Source organism: Polyodon spathula, chromosome 30 (genome assembly GCF_017654505.1).
Source record: "Polyodon spathula isolate WHYD16114869_AA chromosome 30, ASM1765450v1, whole genome shotgun sequence".
NCBI classification, from domain to species: Eukaryota; Metazoa; Chordata; class Actinopteri; order Acipenseriformes; family Polyodontidae; genus Polyodon; species Polyodon spathula.
The window spans coordinates 1651972-1678976 of NC_054563.1; the positions used below are offsets into that span (position 1 = coordinate 1651972).

Sequence of the window (27005 nt, forward strand, 5' to 3'; positions counted from 1 at the left end):
TGTAGCCCTCCAGATTCACTCCAGTCCTGGTCTTTATTCCAAGCAGGTCCTAAATTAGTTAACTGCCTCTTAGCAGCTTCAAATAACGACATTAGAACACGCTTGGAGTAAAAACCTGGACTGGATCAAATCTCGAGGATCATTGTTGAGTACCTTTTAATAAGATCACCTGAACTTCAGCCGATCACAGAATTTAAAACTCGTTAAAAATGATGGTCCCTACATATGATTTCATTGTACAGATAACACCGCTTAATTAAACACATTAATTAAAGAGATTAAAATTAGGCTAACTATCGAGTGAGAAAATGCATCTTACTGTAATTAGCTGTTTACAGAATCAAGAATGAACATTTAACGAACATTTTTCGCAAACATGTTTACACTGGATGTGCAAAAAAAAAAAAAGCATAGATACCAAAATACCACGTACTAGCAAAGACGATCTTCAGTATTGATCTTGGTTTCTGATCTAGCCTTCCACGTCTGATGTCTATGCTCAACACCGCGGAGATGTTTCTGATTGGTCACCTTACGTTTATTAGCAGAGGCGGGGCAGGTGAAGTTGGAAAGTCAACGCTAGTGTTTCTCTCGGTGCTACTGTGTGTAACTAGCATGCGAAAGATGCTGTCCGTCATTTCTAATGTGTTTAAGAGCAGTGCCGGCAGAAATGTGAGTATTTGTGTTGCGAAGGGGTGAAGTCGAGCCATGTCGGTGTTGTTTTGTCAGGAAGGAGGCGTGTTGTTTTCGCGCTGACCTTGCGAGGAGGCCTCTGGTGTCGGTGACATGTTTGGTTTTGCAGTGTTTCACACAGGCGGTGTAAAAAATCTCATCTTTTCAGACCGTGTTTTAAAAAAATGAAATTAATTATTAATAGTACAGCTTTTTATTGTTTGGGCTAAATTCGTATGTGGAATGTACATATTTTAAAATGTTTTTTTATCGGGAGTAATTCGAATTTATATACTGCTGGCATCTTTAGCAATGGAATTCTAAAGCAAAATAGTTTTTTGTTTTTATGTAATAAGTGTTTGTTTTATTACTTTTGGTCCTAAAAATGTGTCCTCAAACATTTGTTCTCTGTTAATTAATACGCTCACACACGTCCTGAGTTGTGCCCTTGATGCGACTTGGTAGTTGTGCTTTACTGTTGATAGCAGTGTCACCCGTTCCCCAGGTATTATTAATATGCACTTGATTAACCGCAGTGAATATGTGTATCTCTGTTATCGGGTACCATTTTAAACTGTTCGCTTTGTGCGCATATACACTTACTGCAGTCTCTGCAAGTTGTGTCGCACCTGTTAAGAGCCCCCCGTACTCAGTGGCTGGATAGAGACCCTTACTGTGCTGTCATGGGGAGACCTCTGATACTTGTCTGAACTGCACGGTATAAATCGTGCAAGGTATTTGTATTTTAAGAAGGGTCAGCTTTGTGAATTAGTCAAGAAAAGTCAATTCATTCAAGCCATAACATGATCAGAAAAAAAGCTGAATACTTTTTTTAGTCAAATCCAGTGGTGTTTTGTTACAAGAAATTCAACGAACCATAAATAGCAAGTCCAAATTGTGTTGCGCCTTAATGGCGAGCCTTCATTGTAGTTTTATTTTTAGGTGGTCCAGAGCCCCCAGAAATGGAGTAATGGTGTGTTTTTATCTGACACTTACCGTGTACTATGTCCAACGCCCCCAGTCTCAGCAGTGTGATGGAAATCTAAAATATTTACTTGTTGACTATCACAAGTTGGCTGTGTTTGAAACACGGTGCCATTAAAATAATGGCAAAGATGAAATTGGTAAACTTGCATATCATATTCTGCCAAGTAAATGTTAAAAAAAAAAAAGCATTAGCCCTAACCCTTTGCTGGGATTGAGATGTACAGGAGCTGCACTTGCATGTACACTAATTCTCACATTTCTCTCCTTTTTATTTAATGATTGCCTTAAAGGGAGCTGCATCTGAGGTAAGCTACCCATCCTTCCTGCTTAGCAACACAGGCACTTGTTAATCCGAGTAGCTGAATCGGTGGTCTCCGAGCAGGCTATATTAGATGCTTCTAAAACAATGCAGTGGAATTGCTTGCAGTGCTTTGCTTTTTAAATTGCTTTAATTTTGTGTTTCTGCTTGGGAGCCCAATTCATATAACATGTAATGGACATTGCAGTCAAGACTTATTTCTGACTCGGGAGGTTAGTATAGACTTGTTTTTTTTTTTTTTCACCACACAAATAGACGTTAACTTATTACCTTATTTCATGCACTGTGGAATTGAAATCTGGTACTATAGTTTCACAACAGTATCTTCCTATGAGTCAAACATTCATTGCAAATCAGACCATGTAGTTTGAGTTGCACTGTGTAATTGCAGATGAATTCTGGGTCACAAGGTTACAGCACATTTCCTTTTTTTTGTGTGTAATTAATATATATATACACTACATCACACAGTAGCTGCCTTCTCTGACACTGGGGCCCCGGGGTGGGGGATGGGGGCCCTCAGAGGATGGTCAGCATTGTATTCGGGTCAGTCAGGTTACCCAAAACAGTTTTTTCTTTTGGCCTTGCATATGTTTATGAAAGGCAACTAGAACTGATGTTCAATTCCTGAACTCGGTCAAAGCACCTTGACACAATTATAAACAACAAAATCCAGATTTGGCAAGTGCGTGGATCCATTCTGACCGAATGCTCTCTCCTCACAAGCCCTGCACTCCCCGGAGCACTATACTTGAGTTGCTGGCCTTAGTCAGAACTTCCAGACTTGACAGTGGCAGACAGTCCAGTGAGTACAAGCAGTTCTGTGGGCCTGTTGCTTTCGTTTCTCTTCTCATCTGTGCTGATAACCCCCTGCTAACAGTATCGGCAACAAAAAAAGTTCTGATGTGGTACATATTAGAAGTACGCAGTCAGCTTTTTAAAAAACTGTCTAGTGTGATTAGGGTTATCACAGCTGACTATCATCCTGCTCTATCCTTAAGCCTGTCTGTGTTCACATTTTTGTCTGTTTATATATTGGACTTTCCTGTGCTTGAGATACCCAGATAAAGACCAGACCTGTTCAGTTTTAAAGAGTAACAGAACACTCCTCTGTTTACAGCAAACAAACGCATGATTTTAAACGGCTTTCTCTGACCTGTGTTGAAACGATCACTGAGTTGCGTTCAACATGATCAGGATTGTTTTTATTTACACATGACTTCGGTAGTGTTGCACAAAGATGATGTCGTCATTTTTTGAGGAGCACTGGTTTCTCTCAGAAACCCCCACTTCAGCATTAAAACAATTTAAGTATTTGTGTGGGGGAGCTTAAATGAATGAAGTCCTCTGTTGCTTAAACTCTGCTAATGCATATTTTAACCCTTAACTCTGACCTACATTAGTACTCTACCAAGCTGTGTTATATGGCCCTAATTTACCTCAAGTTGCCGTATTGGTCGTGCGGCTTAAGATTCTGCTGTATAGACAGTGCACTTGGAATTATTTTTATATTTTGGTACACTGCTGAATTGTCTGCTTCAGGAATTTTTCTTTGATTGTCCAAAGTGAATTGAGCTTTTTTTTTTCCTGCTGTTGCCGAAAGGGCTGTTTTTAGAGATCTTGAGTAGCAGCTGCAAAATCACCTGACTGGAGTCACAGTACAGCAAATGATGTGCAGACTGGCTAAGATAACAAGTGGTGCTCTTTGTCATGCTGCTCACAAGTGGTTAACCTGCTGTCACATTCCACTTGTATTAAATTGAATTGCAGTTTGAGTCTCCTTTTCCCAACAGGTTGCCCGTGTCGTGGCGTCACGCACCTATGCTGATTTTACAACCGAAGCCACCTTTGATGTGAAGGTGAGTTTCCTATTTTTAGGGTGGTCGGGCATTGTTTTATAACTAAGTGAAAATGACACTAATTGGTTCTGTGGAGAGCAGCCGTTTTTGTTGTTACTCCAGTAATGGAGCGTCAAAGCATTGCTGGCATGACCCTTATTTCTGTGAACGCTTGAGCCCTGCTCTCAGAAGCCTTTCAGTGGACAACTGTACAATGATTATTGCAGATAAACAAAGGTAAATAACTTAAATATGTAGTCTAATAGTGATAATGGTATATTCCTTAATGCAACTCGTTCAAATAGTATCTCTGCAGTTCCATTATGACCTCTAAGCATGCCAAGGCATTTTATTTTTCAATTGAAAGTCTGTGGGTAGCAGCAGCCTGTGCATCTCCTTGTGTGCAGAAATGTGACACCCATCGTCTGGATGACGCCCCCCCCACCAAGTCGGTGCTGACCCGGGATGACGGTCTGAAGTACTACAGGACCATGCAGGTGATTCGCCGCATGGAACTCAAAGCAGACCAGCTCTACAAGCAGAAGATCATCCGTGGATTCTGCCACTTGTACGATGGCCAGGTGGGTGTGGTGTCCAGTATAACACTAGTTTGCTGGTAGTTTTGCTGTGAATTAAATGCTTTTAATGAGAACACATTAACCGTGGAGTTATTGGTATATAATGTACTTCTCATAGTAGTAGATGTAGTCACTTCTAATGTGTTTTTAAAAGCTTAATGTGAGAACATGTGACAAAGCAGATTTAAAACGATGAGCTGTAAATACATCTACGCAGTTACTAAAAAGCAGTGGCAATATATAAATACTAGGAAAGTTGTTGTTTGGTACTGTGTGTGCACAGTCCATTTCTTAGTGTAACCCTGATGTGTCATTCTTATTTTCCCCTGACAGGAAGCTTGCGCTGTTGGTATTGAGGCTGGGATTAACGTCACAGATCACTTGATCACAGCATACCGAGCACATGGGTTCGCGTACACTCGCGGGGTGCCTGTCAAGGAGATCCTGGCTGAGCTCACTGGTGGGTACGGCATGGAGAGTGTGTTCTGTTGCATGGTTTACAGTATTGTGGGTGCGATCTGGGAGTCCAGGAAATGACCCCTTGCTGTAAACTTATTTGACTTTACTAACTAGACTGACTGGCTTGGTGTTAGGGGAGAGGGGGTGGTATAGAGTCAGAACCAGGCATTTCATGGGGTACATATTCACTTACTCCAGTAAAACAGCCTTTGAACTATTTGACTTGTTCCTTACAGGAAGAAGGGGAGGCTGTGCCAAAGGAAAGGGAGGCTCCATGCACATGTATGCCAAGAACTTCTATGGTGGCAATGGCATTGTAGGAGCACAGGTAAATCAAACTTCTGTTTACTATATACTGTGCCCTCATCTACATATCCCTAGTACTTAATTTCTTTTTTTTTTTCTTGCTGACTGTTTCAGCAAAACCCTACTTATGAAATGAATCCAAGGCTGAAGCATAGTAGTGTTGCACTGTGCTCCGAGGCTTATATGTAGCAGTGTGCACGGAATCCTGTGCAGATGTATAATTGATCACTGTAATTCTGCGTGAGGACTCTTTTTCAGAAGCGGTAGTAATTTAGCATGACAAATGATCTATGCAGAAATAACAATCGTACAAGCTCAATTGCTTGTTATACAGGTAAGGAGTTAAAGATCAGCCAAATGTACAAATGATCTGAAGCATCCCAGTAAGTATGGTGCAGAATGTTTTCTCTAGCCATGCCAGTGAAACATCTTTCCTTCTGATGCAGGTACCCCTGGGGGCTGGTGTGGCATTGGCCTGTAAATACCTGGGCACTGACCAGGTCTGTGCCGCTCTGTACGGAGACGGTGCAGCTAATCAAGTAAGGGCTGTTGTGACTTTAGTACACATGCATACACACTCTACATAGACTATGTACATGTATTGTTAAATTGTTTGACTGCACCTTGCATTGGTGATTATAGAAATTAGTTGATGTGAACTGTATGTGCTGTATTTTTATTGAAAGCATTTGTTTATTTGCAGGGTCAGATCTTTGAAGCCTACAACATGGCATCTCTGTGGAAGCTGCCCTGTATCTTCATCTGTGAGAATAACAAGTATGGCATGGGCACATCAGTGGAGCGTGCATCTGCCAGCACAGAGTATTACAAGAGAGGGGACTTCATCCCTGGACTCCGGGTGAGTAAGGCAGGCATGTCTGAGAGCAGGGCTATTGAATGACGCAATGTGTTTTATTGCATTTAATTAAGCCACTGTCATTGAACAGCTTGGTAACGAGATCTGGAAATGGGCTTTTATTTACATGATGGAATTCTTTTATGAATCTCTGACTGTTCTGGTCCTTAACTGGGTCTTGATGTAATTTTTAATTTAACAGAAATAAAATTATTTCTGTCTGCAGGTGGATGGTATGGATATTCTCTGTGTAAAGGAAGCTACAAAATTTGCCGCAGACCTCTGTAGAGCTGGGAAGGTAAGTTTAGATGACAGTAGAATAAATTGCACGGTGTATGATTCTCCCTGCATGACAGCGAGACATTCAAGCTGTTGGTGTGAAGTTAGACGTGTTGTACAGGTAATTAATATGGAATCGGAGAATCTTCATAACTTTCCGGGCAAGCCTTGCAGTAGATCACAGTGCTGTTTGAAATATCATCTGACAAAATGAACTGCTTTCTGTATTTGTTCATGTAGGGCCCTATTGTGATGGAACTGCAGACTTACCGTTACCATGGACACAGTATGAGCGACCCTGGGGTCAGGTGAGACTGCTGGAGATGCATGCATTCCTTCATTGTATTAATTTCAGTAATACCTTGCACAACCCTCATTGCTCTTATTTTTATTTATTTTATTTTTTTATAAAACCAAACTTGTGGTGTTTATCTTCAGTTATCGTACTAGAGAGGAAATACAGGAAGTGAGAAGCAAGAGTGATCCCATCTCTCTGCTGAAGGACAGGATGCTGAGCAACAACATGGCCAGTGTGGAGGAACTGAAGGTATATTCAGAGGGGCTTGGTAGTATTCTGTAAACAGTCTTAAGTCTGCACGCTACATTTTGTGCAGAAGCACTTTGATTCCAGTGCACCGGTCCTGCGTCGCAGCATTGTACAAAACCACACAGGTCCTCCTGTGGCTTTGAACTTAAGCAAAGAAAAAAAAAAAAAAAAAAAAAAGGTGGAAAACATTTTTTTTTTTTTTTTTTGGGGGGGGGGGGGGGGGGGGGTTGGTTGGACGATTACTGAAAACGCGTCAAAGGGGTACATTCAAATATTGTCCCAGGTCAAACGACCACAGAAATGCAATACTGCCTGAACAGAAGTCTTGCAAAATGCTGCTTTTTTTTTTTTTTTTTTTTTTTTTTTTTTTTTTTTTAAGTACCACCTTTAGGATTTAACTGAAGTGATGGCTCGTCGTTCTCTCTTCACTGGTACAGCGAGGTGCTCAATAGTTTCATGTGCTGCTACATTTTTTTTTGTAGGAGATTGATGTTCAAGTGAGGAAGGAGATTGAAGAGGCTGCACAGTTTGCCACCACTGACCCCGAGCCTCCTCTGGAGGATCTGTGTAACCACATCTTCTACAACGACGTACCATTGGAAGTGCGTGGCACCCTGCCCTGGGTGAAACTGAAGTCTGTCAGCTAAGCGATAAGACACGCTCCCGATGCAACTCTGCAGCAGTTATTGCCTTCTGACCCTTTTGAGGACTAAAAATAACATTCTGTTCAAATTGTTATCTTAACTTATTTATGTGTTTTGTAAATGTAAAATTTTAGTGTTAACAATTAAGACCTTAAATTCACCCCCTCTGCACAAACTAACCTGCAATTTCTGTCCTGTACTATCCTATATGGATATTGAGTAAAGGGTGATTGATTATTGATTGGTTATTGCTTTTCCTACTGGATGTAGGTCTTGCTAACAGGTGAGCAAACAAGATGTGAAACTACTGGCCCTAATCATTGCATTTATGATGCTGCAAAGTTCACAGGGTTAAGTCTGATAGGGAGACAATGTTAGTTTCTATCAAACAACTAGCCTTGGGTGGGGAGGGGCAGTCCAATCTGGAACTGGTTCTCTGTAAATACATAGTTATAAAGAAACTGCCCAAGTGTTTTGTGACAGGAATGCTGAATGAAGTTTATATTTAACAAGTTTAATAGTGGAGGCATGCCTTGGTTAAAGCTCTAACATGTCGGTCAAATATTAACCTTCATTTGACATTCCCAGCAGATGTTATGGACAGGGGTGGTTACTTGATAACAACCATGTACGTTTACACACCTAGCCAACAAAATGTTGTTTTTCTTTAAAAAGGGTTTAATTTGGTGGTTGATGGAGATGTAACACGTGTTGGGTGCTTTCAGTTTCCAGTCTGCTTTGTTTGTACAGTCTGAAACAAATAAACGGTCAAAATAACACCTGCTTCTTTAAACCATTTCTTACTGCTTCCTCGTAATTCAGTCTTCACGTGGGTCTAACTGTAAAATGCTGCTTATTTAAATGGATCAGTATCAAGAGTTGTGGCTTCATATTGCTGGCAAAATGTGTGTGGGGGGGGGAGATCTTTGACTGCAGCTTTTCCCTGTCCCCATATAACAAGTGAGCATGTGCCAGCTTGTCATACCTCTTCTATACAGCAAGTATAGAAACAATGTAACTGACAAAGTGGAATTTATTGTTCAGTTGCATTCTAGTAGATGGATCCTAAATACCACTGAAACAAAGCAAGAACTTTTTTTTTTTTTTTTTTTTTTTGTATAATTACTTTTTATTTGGATGAAGTTTTGGTAGCTTTAATACAAAGTACAGCACATACATCAACTTTTTTTTTTTTTTTTGGGGGGGGGGGGGGGGGGGTCATTGATAACTCCACCAAAAAGAAATTGTGAACACACTTAATAAGCAGTGTGTACTTTTCATGCTGCTTTAACTTCAAATGTGGTCAGGGTGAAATAGTGCAAGGATATGGTACATTTTACTACAGACTATCAGCAAACACTAGGTGGCATTGCAGCATGTGCATTACCTCTAGATCAGATCATATTTAAAGTCCTCCACATATGTATTGAATGCATCTAGAAGGAAAGGTGTGCCATACTATTGGCTACACTATGCTGTTCAGATAGTGACTAGAAAAATATGAGGCTTATTAAAACAGACCATGCCAATGTAGTTTTTACCTTTTTTTATGTAGTGTCAATATGTCTTTTTTTGGGTGGGGCTACAAACATCTACGGGAATGGAATTCATGTGTTTCAGTAGCAAACCTGAAATGTTTGTACTGTAGAAATTGCTTTTTTAGTGAAATGTTTATAGAGTACTCCTTTGCTTGATTGCTTAATGAAAACCACAGAAAGGAAGGCATTACCCATTAATAAAATCCAGTGTGTATCAATTAAAGCAAGTGTTATTCTTACATGATCATGTTGAAACAATCCCCCTTTTTCTTTACATGTTTGAACACTTTCGTTTGACCCGGATATGGATTTTATTAATGGGTGATGCCGTCTTCTTCCTTTCAGTGGTTTTGCTGCTGGAAGGTATCTATTTGACACGTTTTCCCAGAACAAGGCATCCCTACTATGAAGTAAGTTGTGAAACAATCTTTAGCGCTGGTACGTGTGCATGCTTTCAATTATATATAATATATGGTCAGAATGAATGACATGCTTCAGCTTGTATAACACAACACCCTGTATTATATATTTTTCATAATATACATTAAATAAGCAATATCAAACAGTATCACAAATCCTAATTCAACATTTTAATCTCGTACTTAGACATTTTAGATGACTGTACCACGTATATAATAACATATATACATTCTAAAATCTTTTTGTTTTTACTTATTGTGAAATAATTTTTAAATCATCAAGGTTTAGACATTATTTGCCTTTGCAAATAGTTTTGTATTTCATGATCGTGACAAATAGTACAGTAGGAAGTTGTCATTAAATATAAATGGGCCATTCTATATATAGACATTCAAATGGATTGCAGTTGAATGTAGTTTTTAATCATAATCCAGCTGCCAGTGCATTTTAAGGTATATTTACTGAGTGGACTCCAAAGAAAACAAGTGAAGCGGTAGAAAAAAAATAATACACAAAAATAAAAACTGTACATAGAGAACCAATTAGCCCACTTCACAGAAGGTCTCGTTCTTTGCTTTTACACACGCGTGAAATGTGACAAATGGACAGATAAAAAGGCATATTTAAATGGTTTGGAGCACTTGCGGTCTTTGGTCTTGGTCTTTCTTTGCACACGCCAGTGCAGGTCTGTTTCAGTTTTCCATCTTCTCCACGGCTTCCTCTTGCTTTCTTCTGTCCTTGATCCTGTACCTCTGCACAGCCTTCCATATCCTGCACAGCGCACCACCCCTGGAACACACAGCAACATTACAACCACATACCAGAGCATTCAAACACCTGCCACACCGATCACAATGCAATACAGCACACCACCCCTGGAACACACAGCAACATTACAACCACATACCAGAGCATTCAAACACCTGCCACACCGATCACAATGCAATACAGCGCACCACCCCTGGAACACACAGCAGCATTACAACCACATACCAGAGCATTCAAACACCTGCCACACCGATCACAATGCAATACAGCGCACCACCCCTGGAACACACAGCAACATTACAACCACATACCAGAGCATTCAAACACCTGCCACACCGATCACAATGCAATACAGCACACCACCCCTGGAACACACAGCAACATTACAACCACAATGCTCTGGACAATGCTCAAGCTAACTGGAATCAATGAATCACAATGGCGGTGCTCCAAGCATTCTCTAAGAATGTTTTATTTCAACAAGCAGCTTTTATCAATCATTATTCTCCTATAGTAATGTATGGTGGTAGGATCCATGGACTTCACCAGAATCCAAAATATCGTCTCAAAACCAGATGGTCTAGGGAAAGGCGGACACAAAGTTCTAATAACTGCATGCAGTCGCGTGCAAAATTGATTAGAACACACATTGCTTCTGTAGTTTGGATTTGCTGGGCATATGAAATGAAACCGCTGGAAATGAAAATATTGGAAAACTGTCAAGATAGGCAAATTAGTGATTGTCTAACTGAATTGATTACTTTAATAGGCCACACATGCAATTCATTTAAAATAGCAAGGGAAAAGGAAGCCACAAATGGTAACATGCAGGAGATTTTTAAAAAGTTGTTTAAGATGCCTAATTAAAACACAAAGTGGTCTAACATTTTCACGAGTGCCCATTGTTTCTATATCACCGACTGCTGACCGAAAATTGAAATTCTCACACCCTGAGGTTTTCATGCAGGTAGGTATATATAGGATATACACTTGCACACTACTGTATACCTGCACAAAGTCATGGACCTGGGGATTGACTCACCGGATTCTTAGTAATCTCAAATCCTCTTTGCTGATATCATTGAGAACATCATTTAGTGTGTAATCCTCTGCAACAAACTGAAAGACAGGGCACAACGAAACAAAGGGAAACTGTGATAAACATGAGGGTCATCTAATTAACAGAGGCAAGGTCAGTTAAAAAAAATAAGATTGCTTTGCCCAGGCGAGGGCATTGGCTCGGAAAAGTTTCACAGCGTTAGCAGTTATTCCTATTCAGTTCCATTGCTTTTATTTGGGACAATAGACGCTCTCTGTGCCTAATACCACATGTACCAAACAAAGCAGGTATACTAGCTTCACAGATGAACACAGACTGCAGCACACTTACCACAGTGGCAGCCTACATAACCCAGAAGAGCATTATCACATGGCAGGGGAAACTCCCCAGTGAAAGAAAAACGTGTTACCCGTTCTATTGTCTGGGAGTCCGCTCCTTGTTCTTTCAACCAATCAGTGAGCTCTCTGTCGACTTCCTCGTCGGCGGGTATGTGAAATATTGAAGGGGGCGGGACATCTAGAGACACGAAGCAAACAAAGCAGGCTCTAACAATGTCAGATTCCATCCAGACCAGCATGGCCTGCAATGAGGTGAGCTCTGCTGCTTGCTACAGTACGCTCTCACATGCTGTCGTTTCTCTTCATCTGCACTGTGGTTACAACCGCAGCTGGTAAGTACAGTCAGCAGTCCCGACGCCCACACACACACACACATAGATATACATTATATCTAGGACTATGAATATCATGACATCTGCAGATTTAAACAGAAAAGAAATGTAGTAAATTACATTTCAAGCACATTAATAGATTTAAATAGTTACCTGCGTGTTTGGATTTTATCTTGATGAGCTCCAGGTCCTGACACCTCTGCTGGATAGTCTGTCGCAGGAGCTGCTGGTATTCCTTCTCTTTCTGCACCAAGTCTTCCAGTAACCTGCAACAAGGACAGCGAGGTTAAAGAGGAAAGCGAGACCTGCAAAGAAGCAGGGCAGCGGCTAAACAACAACTCTGATGAAGGCACTAGCCCAAACGATTCTCTTCTAGATTCACCTCAACACCGCCACAGGACGCACTAGCCCAAACGATTCTCTTCTAGATTCACCTCAACACCGCCACAGGGCGCACTAGCCCAAACGATTCTCTTCTAGATTCACCTCAACACCGCCACAGGGCGCACTAGCCCAAACGATTCTCTTCTAGTTTCACCTCAACACCGCCACAGGGCGCACTAGCCCAAACGATTCTCTTCTAGATTCACCTCAACACCACCACAGGGCGCACTAGCCCAAATGATTATCTGCTTGATTCAGTTTCTTCTAGTTTCACCTCAAATAACACCAAAGAACACACTAGCCCAAATGATTATCTGCTTGAGGTACTTTCACGTCGGAGGACAAAGCAGCTCTGGGCAGCTTACAGGCAAGCCCGCAGGCGCCCGGCAAGACTACAGGGGTCACTGGTGTGCGGGTAAGCCGAGGACAACCTGGCCAACCCCGCCCAGACGCTCGGCCAACTCTGAGCTGTCCTTCTGTGAGCTCCTGTCCATGGTCAGCAGTGGAATAGCCTGGACTCGAACCAGCGACCTCCAAGCTACAGGGCGCATCCTGCACTCCAGTGAGGCTTTACTGGATACGCCACTCGGGAGCCCCAGCTTCATGCAGTTTTATTGTTAAGCAGCTAGCCATGGTGCACAGCAACACAACCTGACACTCCGAATTCTATCTATAGACATCAGCTGTTCCATTACTCCACGACAACAAAGCTGTTAACAGAACCGACATGTTGACTTCACAGCTATTCTTAAACCCCAACTGAAAAGAATTTCACACAGCTACGTTATTAATATTCCTTGTATAAAATACAATTACTAATTAGTGAATGACTTTTGTTAATATAAAAATATTTAAAAAAAAACACAAAGAAGAGTGTGTGACTATTGACAAGGGTCCACTTGGGGGTGCTGTCAACATTAAATTAAAAGAAACCCCGCAATATCTTTATTGGTTAAAAAACCGGGCGCGTTTGGGCTTAGCACTGCCTTCATCAGGGTACAAAGCAACACCACCCAGTGACATGAATCAAAAAGTATACGAATCAAAAATAACATTGAAGACACTGGAAAGTTACTTTCAGTGCTTTATGAACAAAAACGGTCAAGAAAGGGGTGACCCCCCTATCCTCCATACCTGTGGGTCTCCTGTTTGAGCCTCCCAAGCTGCATGCTGAGGGGGTGCTGCGGGGGTCTGGGGGTCTCGGACATGACGGAACTGAGGGTGCTGACCCCCGAGGTGAGCGCCGGGTCCTCGGGCACCAACTCCTCCCCCTCCCCGCGGAACTCAGGGTCCTCCGCCACCTCATCTGCGTCTTTATCAGCCCCCTCGCTCTCCGAGGCCGGCCCGAAGTGCGTCTGCAGCTCTGCGGAGGGACAACCAGTAGCACGTTCATTACACAGTACTAACATTACATTTTGTTTTGTTAGAGTGCCCAGTTATTTTACTACCGACTTTCTCCCCAGTTTAGGAGACCTGAAGGTTCAGTGGTGTCCTCCGATCCCACAGCCGAGGCAGCTTTCTCTTCTACAATGAGCAACTCGAGAGCGGATGCTAGCAAGTTACCAGCCTCTGGAGGACAAAGGCCAGCCGTGCAGGTGTCCGCTCTGAGCTCATCAGGTGTTTGACTGGTAGGGTCCACTGTAGCATGATGAGGAGAAATAGTACCTTACAGTTTTGCCTCCCTAACTCGGGGGAGCGCCAGCCAATGCGACATTCCCTTCCAAATCCCCAGCGAAGAATAGCGTTCTCAAAGCCAGGATACTCCCCTGAACATATGACTCACCCTGCACACCACGCAGCCGTGCTTTTACCAGGTGAGCCACTCAGGGACCCCCAACAATTGAATTTGAAATGCATGTTATGCTACATATTCATACTGAAGAGGAAGAAGAAGAATTCTTTGCACAGGTTTCTAACTGATTTCAAGTTTGAGCCTCACAACTTGTGGAAACAATAACTAGTCTCAAGAGCTCAGCGATTAACAAGAACGCGTCCCAGCATGCACCCGAGAACAACAAGACTGTGCAGTGGAGAAGGCACTTTGGGGCTGCAGAGGGACTGTGAAGTAATTCATATTGTGAACACCAGGGGGCAGACGGGAGGAGAATTGGAGACGCATTGGACAGAGATCAGCAGGCAGACAAGCTGTAGTGCACCTTGTCCCAGACTATGTGAAGAGAAACAATGAAGCATGTGACAGTGCACTGCAGTGCTAAGCCTGGGCAGAGGGGTCAGGCTACTGCAAACACATGGGGAGCGGACTGGAGGATAATGAAGACAATGAGCTGCTGTGCCACCAAGTATAAAAACACAGCGCAAAGCAACAGCAACAACAAATTCTGACATAGCCTAGTTCTGTAGTTCCATTTTCTGACATGCATGTCACAGAGTCAGGTACTTCTACAGTATGATTTAGCCTGCTGGTTAACCCACGCTACTCCGGATACATCCGAGGTGTGTCTACACAGCTCTCCACCCTCCTCGGCATCGAGAGATATTACATAGAAGCTGTAGGTGGCGCTGTAGACACACACACACTCTTTCCAAAAACGAGGCTATCGATTCCAGAAACGGGCTACTTTCCAAAAAAGGGACAGTAACTAAATTAGGGAAGGATCATCACAGATAGACAATGAGCCAATTCACTCCAGGCTGGCTTCACAGACCCGAATTAGCACTAGCCTACCTAACGTTATTTCATGTAAGGTAATCCAAGATCCGTTCTAATTGGGGTCTGTGAAACCAAGCCACCAGAGCAGGTATATCTGAAGAGGGAACAGAGAACAATGGCTCAGAGAGACACTCTGGACATGTACCTGGAATCAGTATGGTGACCGCAGCCTGGACTGCCCTGCGGATGATGTTATCCATAGCAAACATCCAGTGAGGCTTGATGTGATGGTTCCTCAGAACCTTGTTCACCTATAGAACAAAACAACATAAAAACAGACAAGAGTTTCGGGCGTTTCAACAGCAGCATGGTGCGAAAGGTCAGTGCTGTGGTGCAGCTTGTGGCCGTCAGCATTGTATTCTTGTCCTAGACTCCTGCGCTTCACTCGCTGGGTTGCACAGATTAGCAGTGTGGAACCGAAATTGTTCTTAAAAACACTGATTATTTAGGTGGTCACAAATCTTCAGTAACAACTACTTTTGTGATTCTGTACTGTTAAAATGCAGTGAAGAGGTCTGTACACAGTGGAGAATCTGTACAGAATCTTTTATTTGCTTTTAATTAAAAGGAAAGTTCTATAAAATACAAGGCATGTGAACTGGAATAGAAAGGCAAACTGTGATTATTTGAAAACTATAAGAGACTCCAGTCAGGTATGCAGTGATACTAAATGAACCAGGTACAATTCTTACAAGCAGAGGAAAGGGAATCCGAACGATTGCTACAGAAGGCTAGTTTAGGGATTTACCGAGTCCTGGAATCCAAACAGCACCAGCTGAATCTGGTTTATGGAAGTGCTGTCGAAGTCCAGGTCCAGCTTGAGCTTGGATATCGTGGAGGCCATCACCCTGCGCTCAGGGGAGCGGATGAAGTCCCGCAAGATACAGATGATCTGCTTGATGTGATCGACTGACAGCTTCAGCTCCTCCGTGCCCTGCAGATCACAAACACATGACGAAAACACTCAGTGCCAGCATTTTGCATCGGTACAGGAGTAAAAATATCAGCACCTCAGATGAGAGGAAAATTCTAATCAGCTTTTAAAACTGTCAATGCGAAACTTAATGGCTGCTGATTGGTACTCAATTGTAAAGGTGAGGGAAGGACAGCTTTGTTTAGAAAAACATTAATACATGGATTTATTGAACACCTGCTGGTAAATACTTCTTAAAGGGAACTACATGTACGAGTATCAGCATGTCCCTATTAACAGAACAAAATAAATCCAGGAAACCATTCTCGACTGCTGGTGTCTTTTCAATTAACAGTCAAGATCTGAATACTGTACATTGTATTAATCCAAATTATTTAAATAACTCAAACGTGTCTATTTTATGAATACAATGAAAGTCTGATAGGAAAATGGTTCTAGGCTTTCATTTTGCGTGCCATCTTTCGAAATCATTTGCTCCTCAAAGTGATCTCCGTTTTGTACATATGAAAAGCTCAGATAAAACACATTTTGATCACACGTGCATCATTCTGGGCAGACTAGGCACACTTTTTCCCCCATTGCTCAAGGGGAGTTTTTCGGCTGCACTGTGCATGCAGATGAAGACCTGCCTGTATGTGATTCTCCATGAGGTAAGCGCTGACTTTATCCTGGTCTTCGTTCAGGACCTTGTAGAGAATAGCCCTGCGCTCGCTGTCCTTCCTCAGCAGGAACAGCCCCGAGTCCCTGTCCTCCGGGGAGGGAGGGGCACTGCGGTCCTCCGACGCCGAGTTCTCATCCGGGACACTGTGGAGGGGGAGGGGTCTTCACACCACTGGACACGGCCTTCCCTTCACTCTCTCATTTCATATGCACAGCCAATCAAAAAGCAACGAGGTGCTCTAATAAATGGGCACAGTGCTGCATAAATAAAATGCATTGAAACTGATTCTGCACCGTGACTTGGAGCTGAAAGACTGAATGTGCACGACAGCGTGTCTTTAACTGTTGTGCCGAGTGACAGACCCTTATAAGACGCTTAGCATTCCTTTTGCATGGTCTTAGCAGAAAGCTTACCTTGACGCTATTTATTCCCTCTCATAATCAGGACATCAGCAGTCCCCACATAGCTTCATCTCCAGATACATTAGGCCATTTAAGCAGAGCGGAGGAGAGGCTAATTGAAAAGACGTGATTTTCCATGCACTGTTACTCAGTGTCTGAGGCTAATGCACATTCCCTGCTTGTGAAAGCACTGGCATTAACCCCACTCATAAATCACTCAGAAACTCACTCGTACACCGATTGTTATTGCAAAGCAAATACATAGATTCGTTGTATGGCTGCTTAACATAAATAAAACAGAACAAATGAATCAACTAGTAAACTAACAGTACACAGTATGTCATTCACCTCAGGGCTTTTGTACTCCAACTCCAGGGCAATTTCTGGATGATAATGGACGGGATGATGGCTATGCACAGTTGCCTGGTGAACAACACATGTAGGTCTGTTATCACAGACAGGCTCAGGGGAAGCATCAGGGTTCAGCCAATGCTGCCTCCAGCTGATAGGTTGTAATTTTCAGCGGTAGCGTGAGGAGAGCTTTTGCCATTTGAATTAGCCTTCCCCATTACAAAACTAAAATCTATTTTGATCAATTTAACTTGTGTATGTGCAGCCTTGACGATTCTGGAATGATTTTGAAAATAGAATCAAATTACATGTTAAATAAACTAACATTGAAATGTGTGATTATAAGGGAAAAGTAAATTCAAGTATGCATGTTTTGAAATATTCATATTGTATTTTAATAGCATTGTTTGCACTTCTGACTATTTGAATTGCTGGTGTTCAATGATTGCATCGTTAGCTAATTGAGGTCAGGTGTTACTGTAATTAATGCTGTGGGCAGTGTCTGTTCACTACAGTCTGACGAAGGAAGTCTGGCAGAAACGTTGCTTTAAGTAATAAAGAATGGAAATCACAATCTACTGTTATCAATTGTGATCTATTAAGTGCGTACTGTGAGAGAATATTAAGCCAAATATTTATACAGGAGGTGGACTAATGCCTATTGTAAGCTGCATGTAAATGTATAACAAACAATGAAACACAGGACGACCACGCAATGTGTTCTTGTGGGTGAATCTGTGAGCATCTGTAAGCACTCGCTGTGAGAAAAGGGCAAAGGTCACAATAAAACACAGTTGCTTTCCAAGCAGGCCCCTCCCTTCCTCCAGTCAGCGGCTCACCTGAGAAAGTTGGAAATGGGTGGTTTGATGAGGTTCTCAGAGCTGGATCGCTGCTTCTTCTCAAAGAAGACGTCTTGCTTGGCGTCGGAGTCGGGCGAGACCGAGCCGTGCTCACTGCTGCTGCTGCCGGCACTCTCTCCCTGCATCTGAATGGGCAGCGACACGCTCCGAATGTAATCTGCAAGGACAGCGCCTGGAGTCAGGCACGGCTGCAGGCTGCACACTGCAGCAGAAGGACTAGGAGCCAGGTCAAGGGTCGGATTTGAAATGCCCATTTTGTTAGAACTTCCCTCTGTTGAGGCCTCATCCGGGAATATGACTACTTTATGGAGGTTTGGTGGCTACTGTCTAAGCATTAAAAGGGCTTACACTTGCACTTATCCCAAATGAAATGTCCAAACCTGGCTTTGAAACACAGATTGGAAATGCCGGACTCCCTCGTTACAACCCTTGTTTCACTATCCGACTGGTAAAACTTTGAGAGCAGCACTTCAGTACAATGAACTGTCAACCTGGCCTAACAGGGTATGAAGAGACTTGTGAACTGATGAAGGAGCGCTGAGAGTAGCTTAGCACGACATTCTCAAAGCAGCAAGCAATGCATTCCCAGCATGTGGGGGCAAGGCGAAAGCCACACAGTGTAGTCACTGGAAGGGCTGCAAAGCTAAGGAAATGAGAGAGAGAGGAAAGCGAGAAGAGAGAGGAGAGAGATAGACAGAAGATAGAGAGAGGAGAGACATGGAAGAGACAAGAGAAACAGGAGCAAGAGAGCTATCTGACTTCAATTAAAGTCAGCAAGGAAGTCAGGCAATACAAAATGACAAACAGTGAAACAGGTGAGACTGTCATCATCCTGACAGTAAAGTGAGCCAGTAAGGGTGGGTGGAAAGGTGACAGTGAGAAAGGAAGGGTAACCACAAGTTCAAACCAACCTTGCCACACTGTATTATACCACATCCAATTAGACCAGCAGAGACCCAGCCACAGTCCAGAATGCAACCAAGAATGGGGACAAAGGGACAAAGGGACAGTGTCATTAAGATCTAGCATGGCAATTTAAACAACACTTCAGTAAAACACCAGCCATTGCTTTAGAGCGTCTCAGTTCAATAGCACTTCTATATCACTGCATGTCAGCACTGAGATTCATTCATGTTCTTTCACTGTACATTTCCATGCCATCATCTCCTCTGATGTCATAGCTGCTGCATTGGGAGTTTAACAGCCAGCAGAGTAGTTTTACCAGGGACCTGACTGACCAAACTCCTCCTCCACCTACATGTGGAAAGGAATACAATCATTTAAAAAGAAAGTGCAGTTCATTGAAAGTCTGAATTCTGGTACCACTTTACTTCTGGCATTTATTTGTTTTCTTTTTAAGACCCAGTAACTTGTGGAATTATTTAACAATAACACATCAGTGCTCTGTGTATAATTAACATTAACACATCAGTGCTCTGTGTATAATTAACATTAACACATCAGTGCTCTGTGTATAATTAACATTAACACATCAGTGCTCTGTGTATAATTAACATTAACACATCAGTGCTCTGTGTATAATTAACATTAACACATCAGTGCTCTGTGTATAATTAACATTAACACATCAGTGCTCTGTGTATAATTAACATTAACACATCAGTGCTCTGTGTATAATTAACATTAACACATCAGTGCTCTGTGTATAATTAACATTAACACATCTGCTCTGTGTATAATTAACATTAACACATCAGTGCTCTGTGTATAATTAACATTAACACATCAGTGCTCTGTGTATAATTAACATTAACACATCAGTGCTCTGTGTATAATTAACATTAACACATCAGTGCTCTGTGTATAATTAACATTAACACATCAGTGCTCTGTGTATAATTAACATTAACACATCAGTGCTCTGTGTATAATTAACATTAACACATCAGTGCTCTGTGTATAATTAACATTAACACATCAGTGCTCTGTGTATAATTAACATTAACACATCAGTGCTCTGTGTATAATTAACATTAACACATCAGTGCTCTGTGTATAATTAACATTAACACATCAGTGCTCTGTGTATAATTAACATTAACACATCAGTGCTCTGTGTATAATTAACATTAACACATCAGTGCTCTGTGTATAATTAACATTAACACATCAGTGCTCTGTGTATAATTAACATTAACACATCAGTGCTCTGTGTATAATTAACATTAACACATCAGTGCTCTGTGTATAATTAACATTAACACATCAGTGCTCTGTGTATAATTAACATTAACACATCAGTGCTCTGTGTATAATTAACATTAACACATCAGTGCTCTGTGTATAATTAACATTAACACATCAGTGCTCTGTGTATAATTAACATTAACACATCAGTGCTCTGTGTATAATTAACATTAACACATCAGTGCTCTGTGTATAATTAACATTAACACATCAGTGCTCTGTGTATAATTAACATTAACACATCAGTGCTCTGTGTATAATTAACATTAACACATCAGTGCTCTGTGTATAATTAACATTAACACATCAGTGCTCTGTGTATAATTAACATTAACACATCAGTGCTCTGCTCTGTGTATAATTAACATTAACACATCAGTGCTCTGTGTATAATTAACATTAACACATCAGTGCTCTGTGTATAATTAACATTAACACATCAGTGCTCTGTGTATAATTAACATTAACACATCAGTGCTCTGTGTATAATTAACATTAACACATCAGTGCTCTGTGTATAATTAACATTAACACATCAGTGCTCTGTGTATAATTAACATTAACACATCAGTGCTCTGTGTATAATTAACATTAACACATCAGTGCTCTGTGTATAATTAACATTAACACATCAGTGCTCTGTGTATAATTAACATTAACACATCAGTGCTCTGTGTATAATTAACATTAACACATCAGTGCTCTGTGTATAATTAACATTAACACATCAGTGCTCTGTGTATAATTAACATTAACACATCAGTGCTCTGTGTATAATTAACATTAACACATCAGTGCTCTGTGTATAATTAACATTAACACATCAGTGCTCTGTGTATAATTAACATTAACACATCAGTGCTCTGTGTATAATTAACATTAACACATCAGTGCTCTGTGTATAATTAACATTAACACATCAGTGCTCTGTGTATAATTAACATTAACACATCAGTGCTCTGTGTATAATTAACATTAACACATCAGTGCTCTGTGTATAATTAACATTAACACATCAGTGCTCTGTGTATAATTAACATTAACACATCAGTGCTCTGTGTATAATTAACATTAACACATCAGTGCTCTGTGTATAATTAACATTAACACATCAGTGCTCTGTGTATAATTAACATTAACACATCAGTGCTCTGTGTATAATTAACATTAACACATCAGTGCTCTGTGTATAATTAACATTAACACATCAGTGCTCTGTGTATAATTAACAATAACACATCAGTGCTCTGTGTATAATTAACATTAACACATCAGTGCTCTGTGTATAATTAACAATAACACATCAGTGCTCTGTGTATAATTAACATTAACACATCAGTGCTCTGTGTATCACAGTTTGTATTGTTATTAATTCTGGTTCGCTGATCTGTAATTACAGTGTAATCCTTGGGTTAGCTGTATGTTTCATGCAGCTACAACTGTTTTTAACTTGTTCAATAAATAAATGCTTTTGCACTTTAATGAACTGTTAAGGAATCTGGTGGAAGTTGAGTATGTGTAAATCACCAAATCACAAGAAAACGTGTAAAAAAAATAAAAATAGAACAATCCAGGTCTTAACAAGCATCAGCGATTTGCACTTGTCCTGTCTGAAATTAGAGCACCATGCAAAATCACATGAGAGAAGTGTGCCTTGCAGAACCAACACCTTAAACCCGAGCAGCTGAGAATGAAATTTGAGAAGGACCGTTTGGAGTGTTTACTGGCATTCAAAATCATTCAGAGAGAGCGTTTCAAATGCATGAATTTGTAAGCCAAGGGATGTAGAAGCTAGACATGCATAGAGGAGAGTAGCAGATCCGTTATGTGTTTTATTGATACATTATCTCACATGTCATTTAAGCGTTTCTATATGAGAATCCCAGTGGAAGCACACTCTATACTGACCGGAGGGCTTGAGTGCGATTTTATTCTTCTTCCCCTTGACGCCGTGCCTCACGAAAGAGTCCTTGAGCAGGTCTGCCGCGAGGGCTCGTTTGTTAGGGTCCGGCTCAAAACAGCGCAAGATGAAGGACTTGGCTTCAGTTGAAAGGGACTCCGGGATCTCAGGGTGGATTTTAAACATCCCGACCTGTGAAAGGAACAATGTTAATGAGTTGTCTATTCAACATTAGGGTTTGCTTTCATGATCAGCTTCCGTGCTCCATTGCGGACCTCTTTCCTGGTTCTTCCTACCTTAAACATGGCGGCTTGGGGTTCTCCCAGCTCGTGGAAAGGAGGTTTCCCAGTTGCCATCTCTATGATGGTGCAGCCCAGGGACCAGATATCAGCTGGGGCCCCGTAACCACGAGGGCCCTTGTCAATGATCTCTGGTGCCATGTACTGCAACGTACCTGTGGAAAGACACAATCGAAACACAGTCAAACAGCGCAGGCTTAGAAACGCACTCCAGCCCCGCACCCAGGACCAGTGCACTCCTCTCAGTCAGGAGGCAGGAGTTTGAACAGGCAATGCAGTCTGTGCAGTGCAACTTTGGAAATAGCAAGGAGTGATGTCATGTAGTTTAATGCAGGGAATGATGCTCGTGAACACCTTCTACCATTTAGAGGGAGCAAAATTCAAGAAGGAGCTGAATCTTTGAAATGACACACACACACACACACACACACACACACTATACAATATCTGTGTCAAACTCTCACTCTCACTAGCCCTGCTGCACCCGGTCCTGGGTTTCAGAACTCCCCTCAGTGAAGTACAAAAACAGAATGATCAGCTGTCAGGAGTAAACATACCCCTGTTAAAAATAAATAGAGAATTATATATTCCTCCCCTAGAGATTGCTTTTTTGGGTATAAATTATGCAACCATCAAGACTTCTTGTAGAAACGTGCAACTTTCCCATCAACCGATACCTTCCCTATGGCTTCAAATTTAAACACATTCTGTTTTGAGGTGTTTAGTCACCAGAAAGCAACGGAGGTTCATTCATATTTACCTTAACTGAAAACCCATGCATCATTAACACCCTTGCATTGCATTTCCCTGTGGTGGATTAGGATGGGATGCTGCTATAGTGCATTGCACGCCTGACATGTTGGCAGTGTTTACGCAAGCCTGGTTTCAAAACGCACTAAAAAGGAAAAAGATGTGTTATGCAACACAGTCTGAGGACACTGCTGCCACAGAAAATGTCAGTGCTAATGAAATACCCTATACATGCAGCCCGACACAGCTGTCAATGCAACACTAGATCAGTATCAAAATACTGCCGCCTTCACTCTGCATGAATCCTGCTGGAGTTTTCCTAACATCCCAAGTAAAAGTAAAATCAAAAGTAAAATGAAAATATCCAAAATAAAAAGGTTTACAGGCAAACGTAATAATGCATTGGTAATGCTTATTTTCCAGTGTAAGGATTTAATTGATATGCAGTGAACCATTTGCTGCAGTTGAGTTCCATGTTAATAAACAGTCAATAGACATGCTACGCATGTGTGTATCTGTCATGAGACTGTCACTGGCGCTCATATCTCATACGCATGTTGAGCAGGTTTTAGAGACTTGCTAGTTTCCTGCTCCATTAAAGACCCCCTACAAAGACTGGTGTGTAAAGCTGCTAATACCCTATTCACACAATCAGCACAATCTGAATATATGATTGTGAATGGCAGTCATGTGGTTTAAATGCACATCATTTAGATAGTGTGGATAGCTTATAGAATAATATCAATAACACTACATAAGTAGTCTTTGTAAGTCTCAAAAAACCTGCTCAACGTGCACATGAAACATGAGCTCCAGTGACAGTCTAAGGCATGCCGTATCTATTGACTGTTTAATAACATGGAACCAAACTGCAGCAAATGGTTCATTGCATATCAATGAAATGCTTATTTGCGACACTGGAAATAAACTGTTATCAACACGCTTATGTTTAAAAGCCTGACAGCTCCTGTGGATTGATTAACATTTGAGCTCCAGCTGTATAAATGCCAGTCTCTCTGTTTTTAGTAACACAGGGGCATGTTTAGAGCAGCAATGAAACTGAACACAGAGAGGGTAACCCTTCCAGCATAACTGTTGTGCCAGGGACGGAGTGGCAGCTGCACCCTGAGCCTCCAAGGTGGATTGCAGCACTGGCTCTATCCGAATCTGCGGGCACTCGTTAATAAAACAACCATCTTAACCCACAGCCATCACGGGACTGCCTCCGTAAAGCGTGAGCTCATCCAGCCACAGCACCTAAGAGCCAAGCGAGTGTTTGAGTGCCTGCCTGAGGCAGCCGTTTGTTTGACTTGATAAGAGTGTTGATTTTGGATTGTTTGCTTCCTGCACTTTACTATTCTGTTGTGCGAGTCCTGCCTCCCGACTCAGCTGCCCGGTGCCCGGGTTAGAATACAGCATGCAAGTCATAGCTGGTGAAGGTCTTTAGTGTTCTGATGATACCTGTGAATGTCTCAGTGCACGGGTTTACTCCTGCAAGCCTCTTGGAGGTCCCGAAGTCTGAGATCTTCAGCACTCCGCTGTAGGTGTTCACTAGGACGTTGTCTCCCTGGAAATAAAAGCCCCTGGTTACTGCGCTTTACTCTTTGCAGACAACAGTGTCCCACAGTAAAAGCATAGCAAAGTGTAATAAAGCACAGTGAACGCAAGGTAAAGCACAGAGCTACGGTAAAGCATATTAAAAAACAAACCATGGTAAACTAATCCATATAAAAATTTCCCAAAGCACAGTGAAAGCATGGTAAAGCATGGTAATGCATACACAAGCACTGCAAAGAATAGCATGGTTTGGTAAAGCATATTAATAAACATGGCAAGCCTGGGTAAACTATGGTTAACGCATAGTATAATCCAGTGGTACATGTGCACACGGGCTCTAAAGATGTAATGAAACCACTGTCTCGTTTGAAAGAGTGTGAATTCACCTTAATGTCTCGGTGCACAATCTGGTTTTCATGAAGGTACCGGAGCCCTTCCAAGATCTGTCGTGTGTAAAATATTATCGTGGACTCCTTCAATGGACCCCACTTCGACCTCAGCAGAGCAGAAAGACTTCCTTTATTAAAACAAAACAAAAAAAGACTTGGAAAACATCCATACCCCTCCCCCAGCTATATAAACCACCTGCTACAAGTCTCAATACAATCAAAAATACACGACCTACAGCACGGGAATTGAACGACCTACAGCACGTGAACTGAATGACCTACAGCACTCGGAACAGGACACGATAAAAAACAGCCAAGCACAGGCTCATAATAATTGGACAGATGATTCTAGGAGATAGCTACAATAGCTACAGTCTAACGTTTTCGAGATACAGCCTGCCATATCTAGCTAGTTCACAATCTAATGACCTGTTCTCATTGGTTAATGTGGCACATGCACTCTGCAGCGACAGACCCTCCCCTAGTTCCCCTGCTGCAGTATTAAGATCCCTGTCAGCCCCCTCAATAGAAACACTGAATGGAAGAGTATCGCACCTCCAGGCACTTGCTCCATGAAGATCTTGATGTAGCCGTCCTCAGAGACAGAGCCCAGGTACTGCACAATGTTGCGGTGCTTCAGGTACTTGTGCAGAGCAATCTCCTCGTGAAGGGGTTGGGAGTACCTTCGGAATGCAATATGAAGCTCTGTTACGAGTGCGCCACAGAACATCATGAAGTAATGGAAACCGTTCTCTCCATCTCTCTAGCCTGTTCATCCACATCTGCTGCTGGCTTAGTAATTAGCTGCTGTGTGTGAGTTCACTCCGCACCCCAGTGTTATGGTTATCACTGCTGGCCCTGGATTGCAATCAGCAGGTTGTGTGATGCTGAAATCAAGTTCACCTTGGCGTGGGGGGATTCTGCTCCAGCACAGTACAGAGCACTTTGCCTCACCTGCTATCCCGCTCTGGAATCTCCTTGATTGCGATACGGACTTGATTGCTGAGGTCCCTTCCAGCGTAGACCACTCCGTACGTTCCTCTGCCCAGCACCACCCGGTCTCCATTCTCATTGTAGTCGTACTCATACTGGAATAGACACACACACAGACTCAGAAAGAGACACAGAGACTCAGAGAGACAGACTCAGAGACACAGAGAGACTCAGAGAAAGACACACAGAGACTCAGAGACTCACACAGACTCAGACAGACATTTACAACAGCAAAAAATACATCAAGGATTTGTCAAGGCGATAAAGAACAGATGACAGACCCTGTTTACCACGTATACTCTATAGTCATTTAGAGGGGACTGTCCTTACCTCTAGCGTGTCTCCATCAGCTTCTCCCTCCAGCTCCACAGCATTGCCAGACCCATCCGAAATAACCTCCTTCACCATGGAACAAAACCTGCCAGCAATGCACACTGTCAGGCATTCCACTGCGCTCTGACAAGCGTGTCGTCTCGCAGAAGGATTTCATTTGCAAAAGCCAACTACTAACTGAACACCTTGAATTAATGCCAATTATCCACATTAACAGAGCCTTTTTATTACGGACCCCACAATAAAAGGACCAATAACAGAAATCAATACAGTGACGTTATAGTGATGCTCAAAGCTGCACCTGCGATGCCATCAGCCATACAGTGATATGAAAGACTGATGCAGCACTACAGGAACTAAACACATTACTTGT

The 27005-nt window shown here is 42.1% G+C and overlaps 2 protein-coding genes across 8 annotated transcripts in view; one reads left to right on the forward strand and one right to left on the reverse strand.

Annotated features, from left to right (window-relative positions):
• Positions 1-528: 528 nt before the first annotated feature.
• Positions 529-8262, forward strand: LOC121302735 (pyruvate dehydrogenase E1 component subunit alpha, mitochondrial-like). Of its 3 annotated transcripts, XM_041232853.1 has the most exons (12): positions 529-672; positions 1950-1964; positions 3772-3837; positions 4224-4397; positions 4728-4854; positions 5090-5181; positions 5606-5698; positions 5863-6018; positions 6242-6313; positions 6535-6602; positions 6733-6841; positions 7324-8262. In XM_041232853.1, the coding sequence occupies exons 1-12, from the start codon at positions 616-618 to the stop codon at positions 7486-7488; spliced, it is 1194 nt and encodes a 397-aa protein (XP_041088787.1). In that variant the 5' UTR covers positions 529-615; the 3' UTR covers positions 7489-8262. The 3 variants fall into 3 exon arrangements, with proteins under 3 accessions (XP_041088787.1, XP_041088788.1, XP_041088789.1); XM_041232854.1 differs by lacking the exon at positions 1950-1964; XM_041232855.1 differs by lacking the exons at positions 529-672; positions 1950-1964; positions 3772-3837 and adding an exon at positions 4016-4053 and having other exon boundaries at positions 4184-4397.
• Positions 8263-8693: 431 nt separating this feature from the next.
• Positions 8694-27005, reverse strand: part of map3k15 (mitogen-activated protein kinase kinase kinase 15) — a 48692-nt gene continuing 30380 nt past the window's right edge. For 3 of the 5 annotated variants that reach the window (XM_041232852.1, XM_041232847.1, XM_041232849.1), the window contains 17 exons: positions 26630-26717; positions 26261-26394; positions 25862-25989; positions 25304-25434; positions 24822-24927; positions 22608-22765; positions 22320-22503; positions 19115-19123; positions 18183-18360; positions 16560-16734; positions 15745-15930; positions 15142-15247; positions 13460-13688; positions 12095-12207; positions 11681-11787; positions 11254-11330; positions 8694-10232 (listed from right to left, as the gene is read on the reverse strand). In XM_041232852.1, coding sequence (XP_041088786.1) covers positions 10136-10232; positions 11254-11330; positions 11681-11787; positions 12095-12207; positions 13460-13688; positions 15142-15247; positions 15745-15930; positions 16560-16734; positions 18183-18360; positions 19115-19123; positions 22320-22503; positions 22608-22765; positions 24822-24927; positions 25304-25434; positions 25862-25989; positions 26261-26394; positions 26630-26717 — 2206 coding nt within the window. In that variant the 3' untranslated portion in view covers positions 8694-10135. The remainder of the gene's footprint in view (positions 10233-11253; positions 11331-11680; positions 11788-12094; positions 12208-13459; positions 13689-15141; positions 15248-15744; positions 15931-16559; positions 16735-18182; positions 18361-19114; positions 19124-22319; positions 22504-22607; positions 22766-24821; positions 24928-25303; positions 25435-25861; positions 25990-26260; positions 26395-26629; positions 26718-27005) is intronic. The other 2 variants (XM_041232850.1, XM_041232848.1) reach the window with 1 other exon arrangement.

Coding starts and splice junctions, on each gene's coding strand:
- LOC121302735 (XM_041232853.1), top strand. CDS start 616: ATGCGAAAGATGCTGTCCGTCATTTCTAATGTGTTTAAGAGCAGTGCC. Junction 4,398..4,727: donor GCCACTTGTACGATGGCCAG/GTGGGTGTGGTG, acceptor TTCCCCTGACAG/GAAGCTTGCGCTGTTGGTAT. Junction 5,182..5,605: donor ATGGCATTGTAGGAGCACAG/GTAAATCAAACT, acceptor CTTCTGATGCAG/GTACCCCTGGGGGCTGGTGT.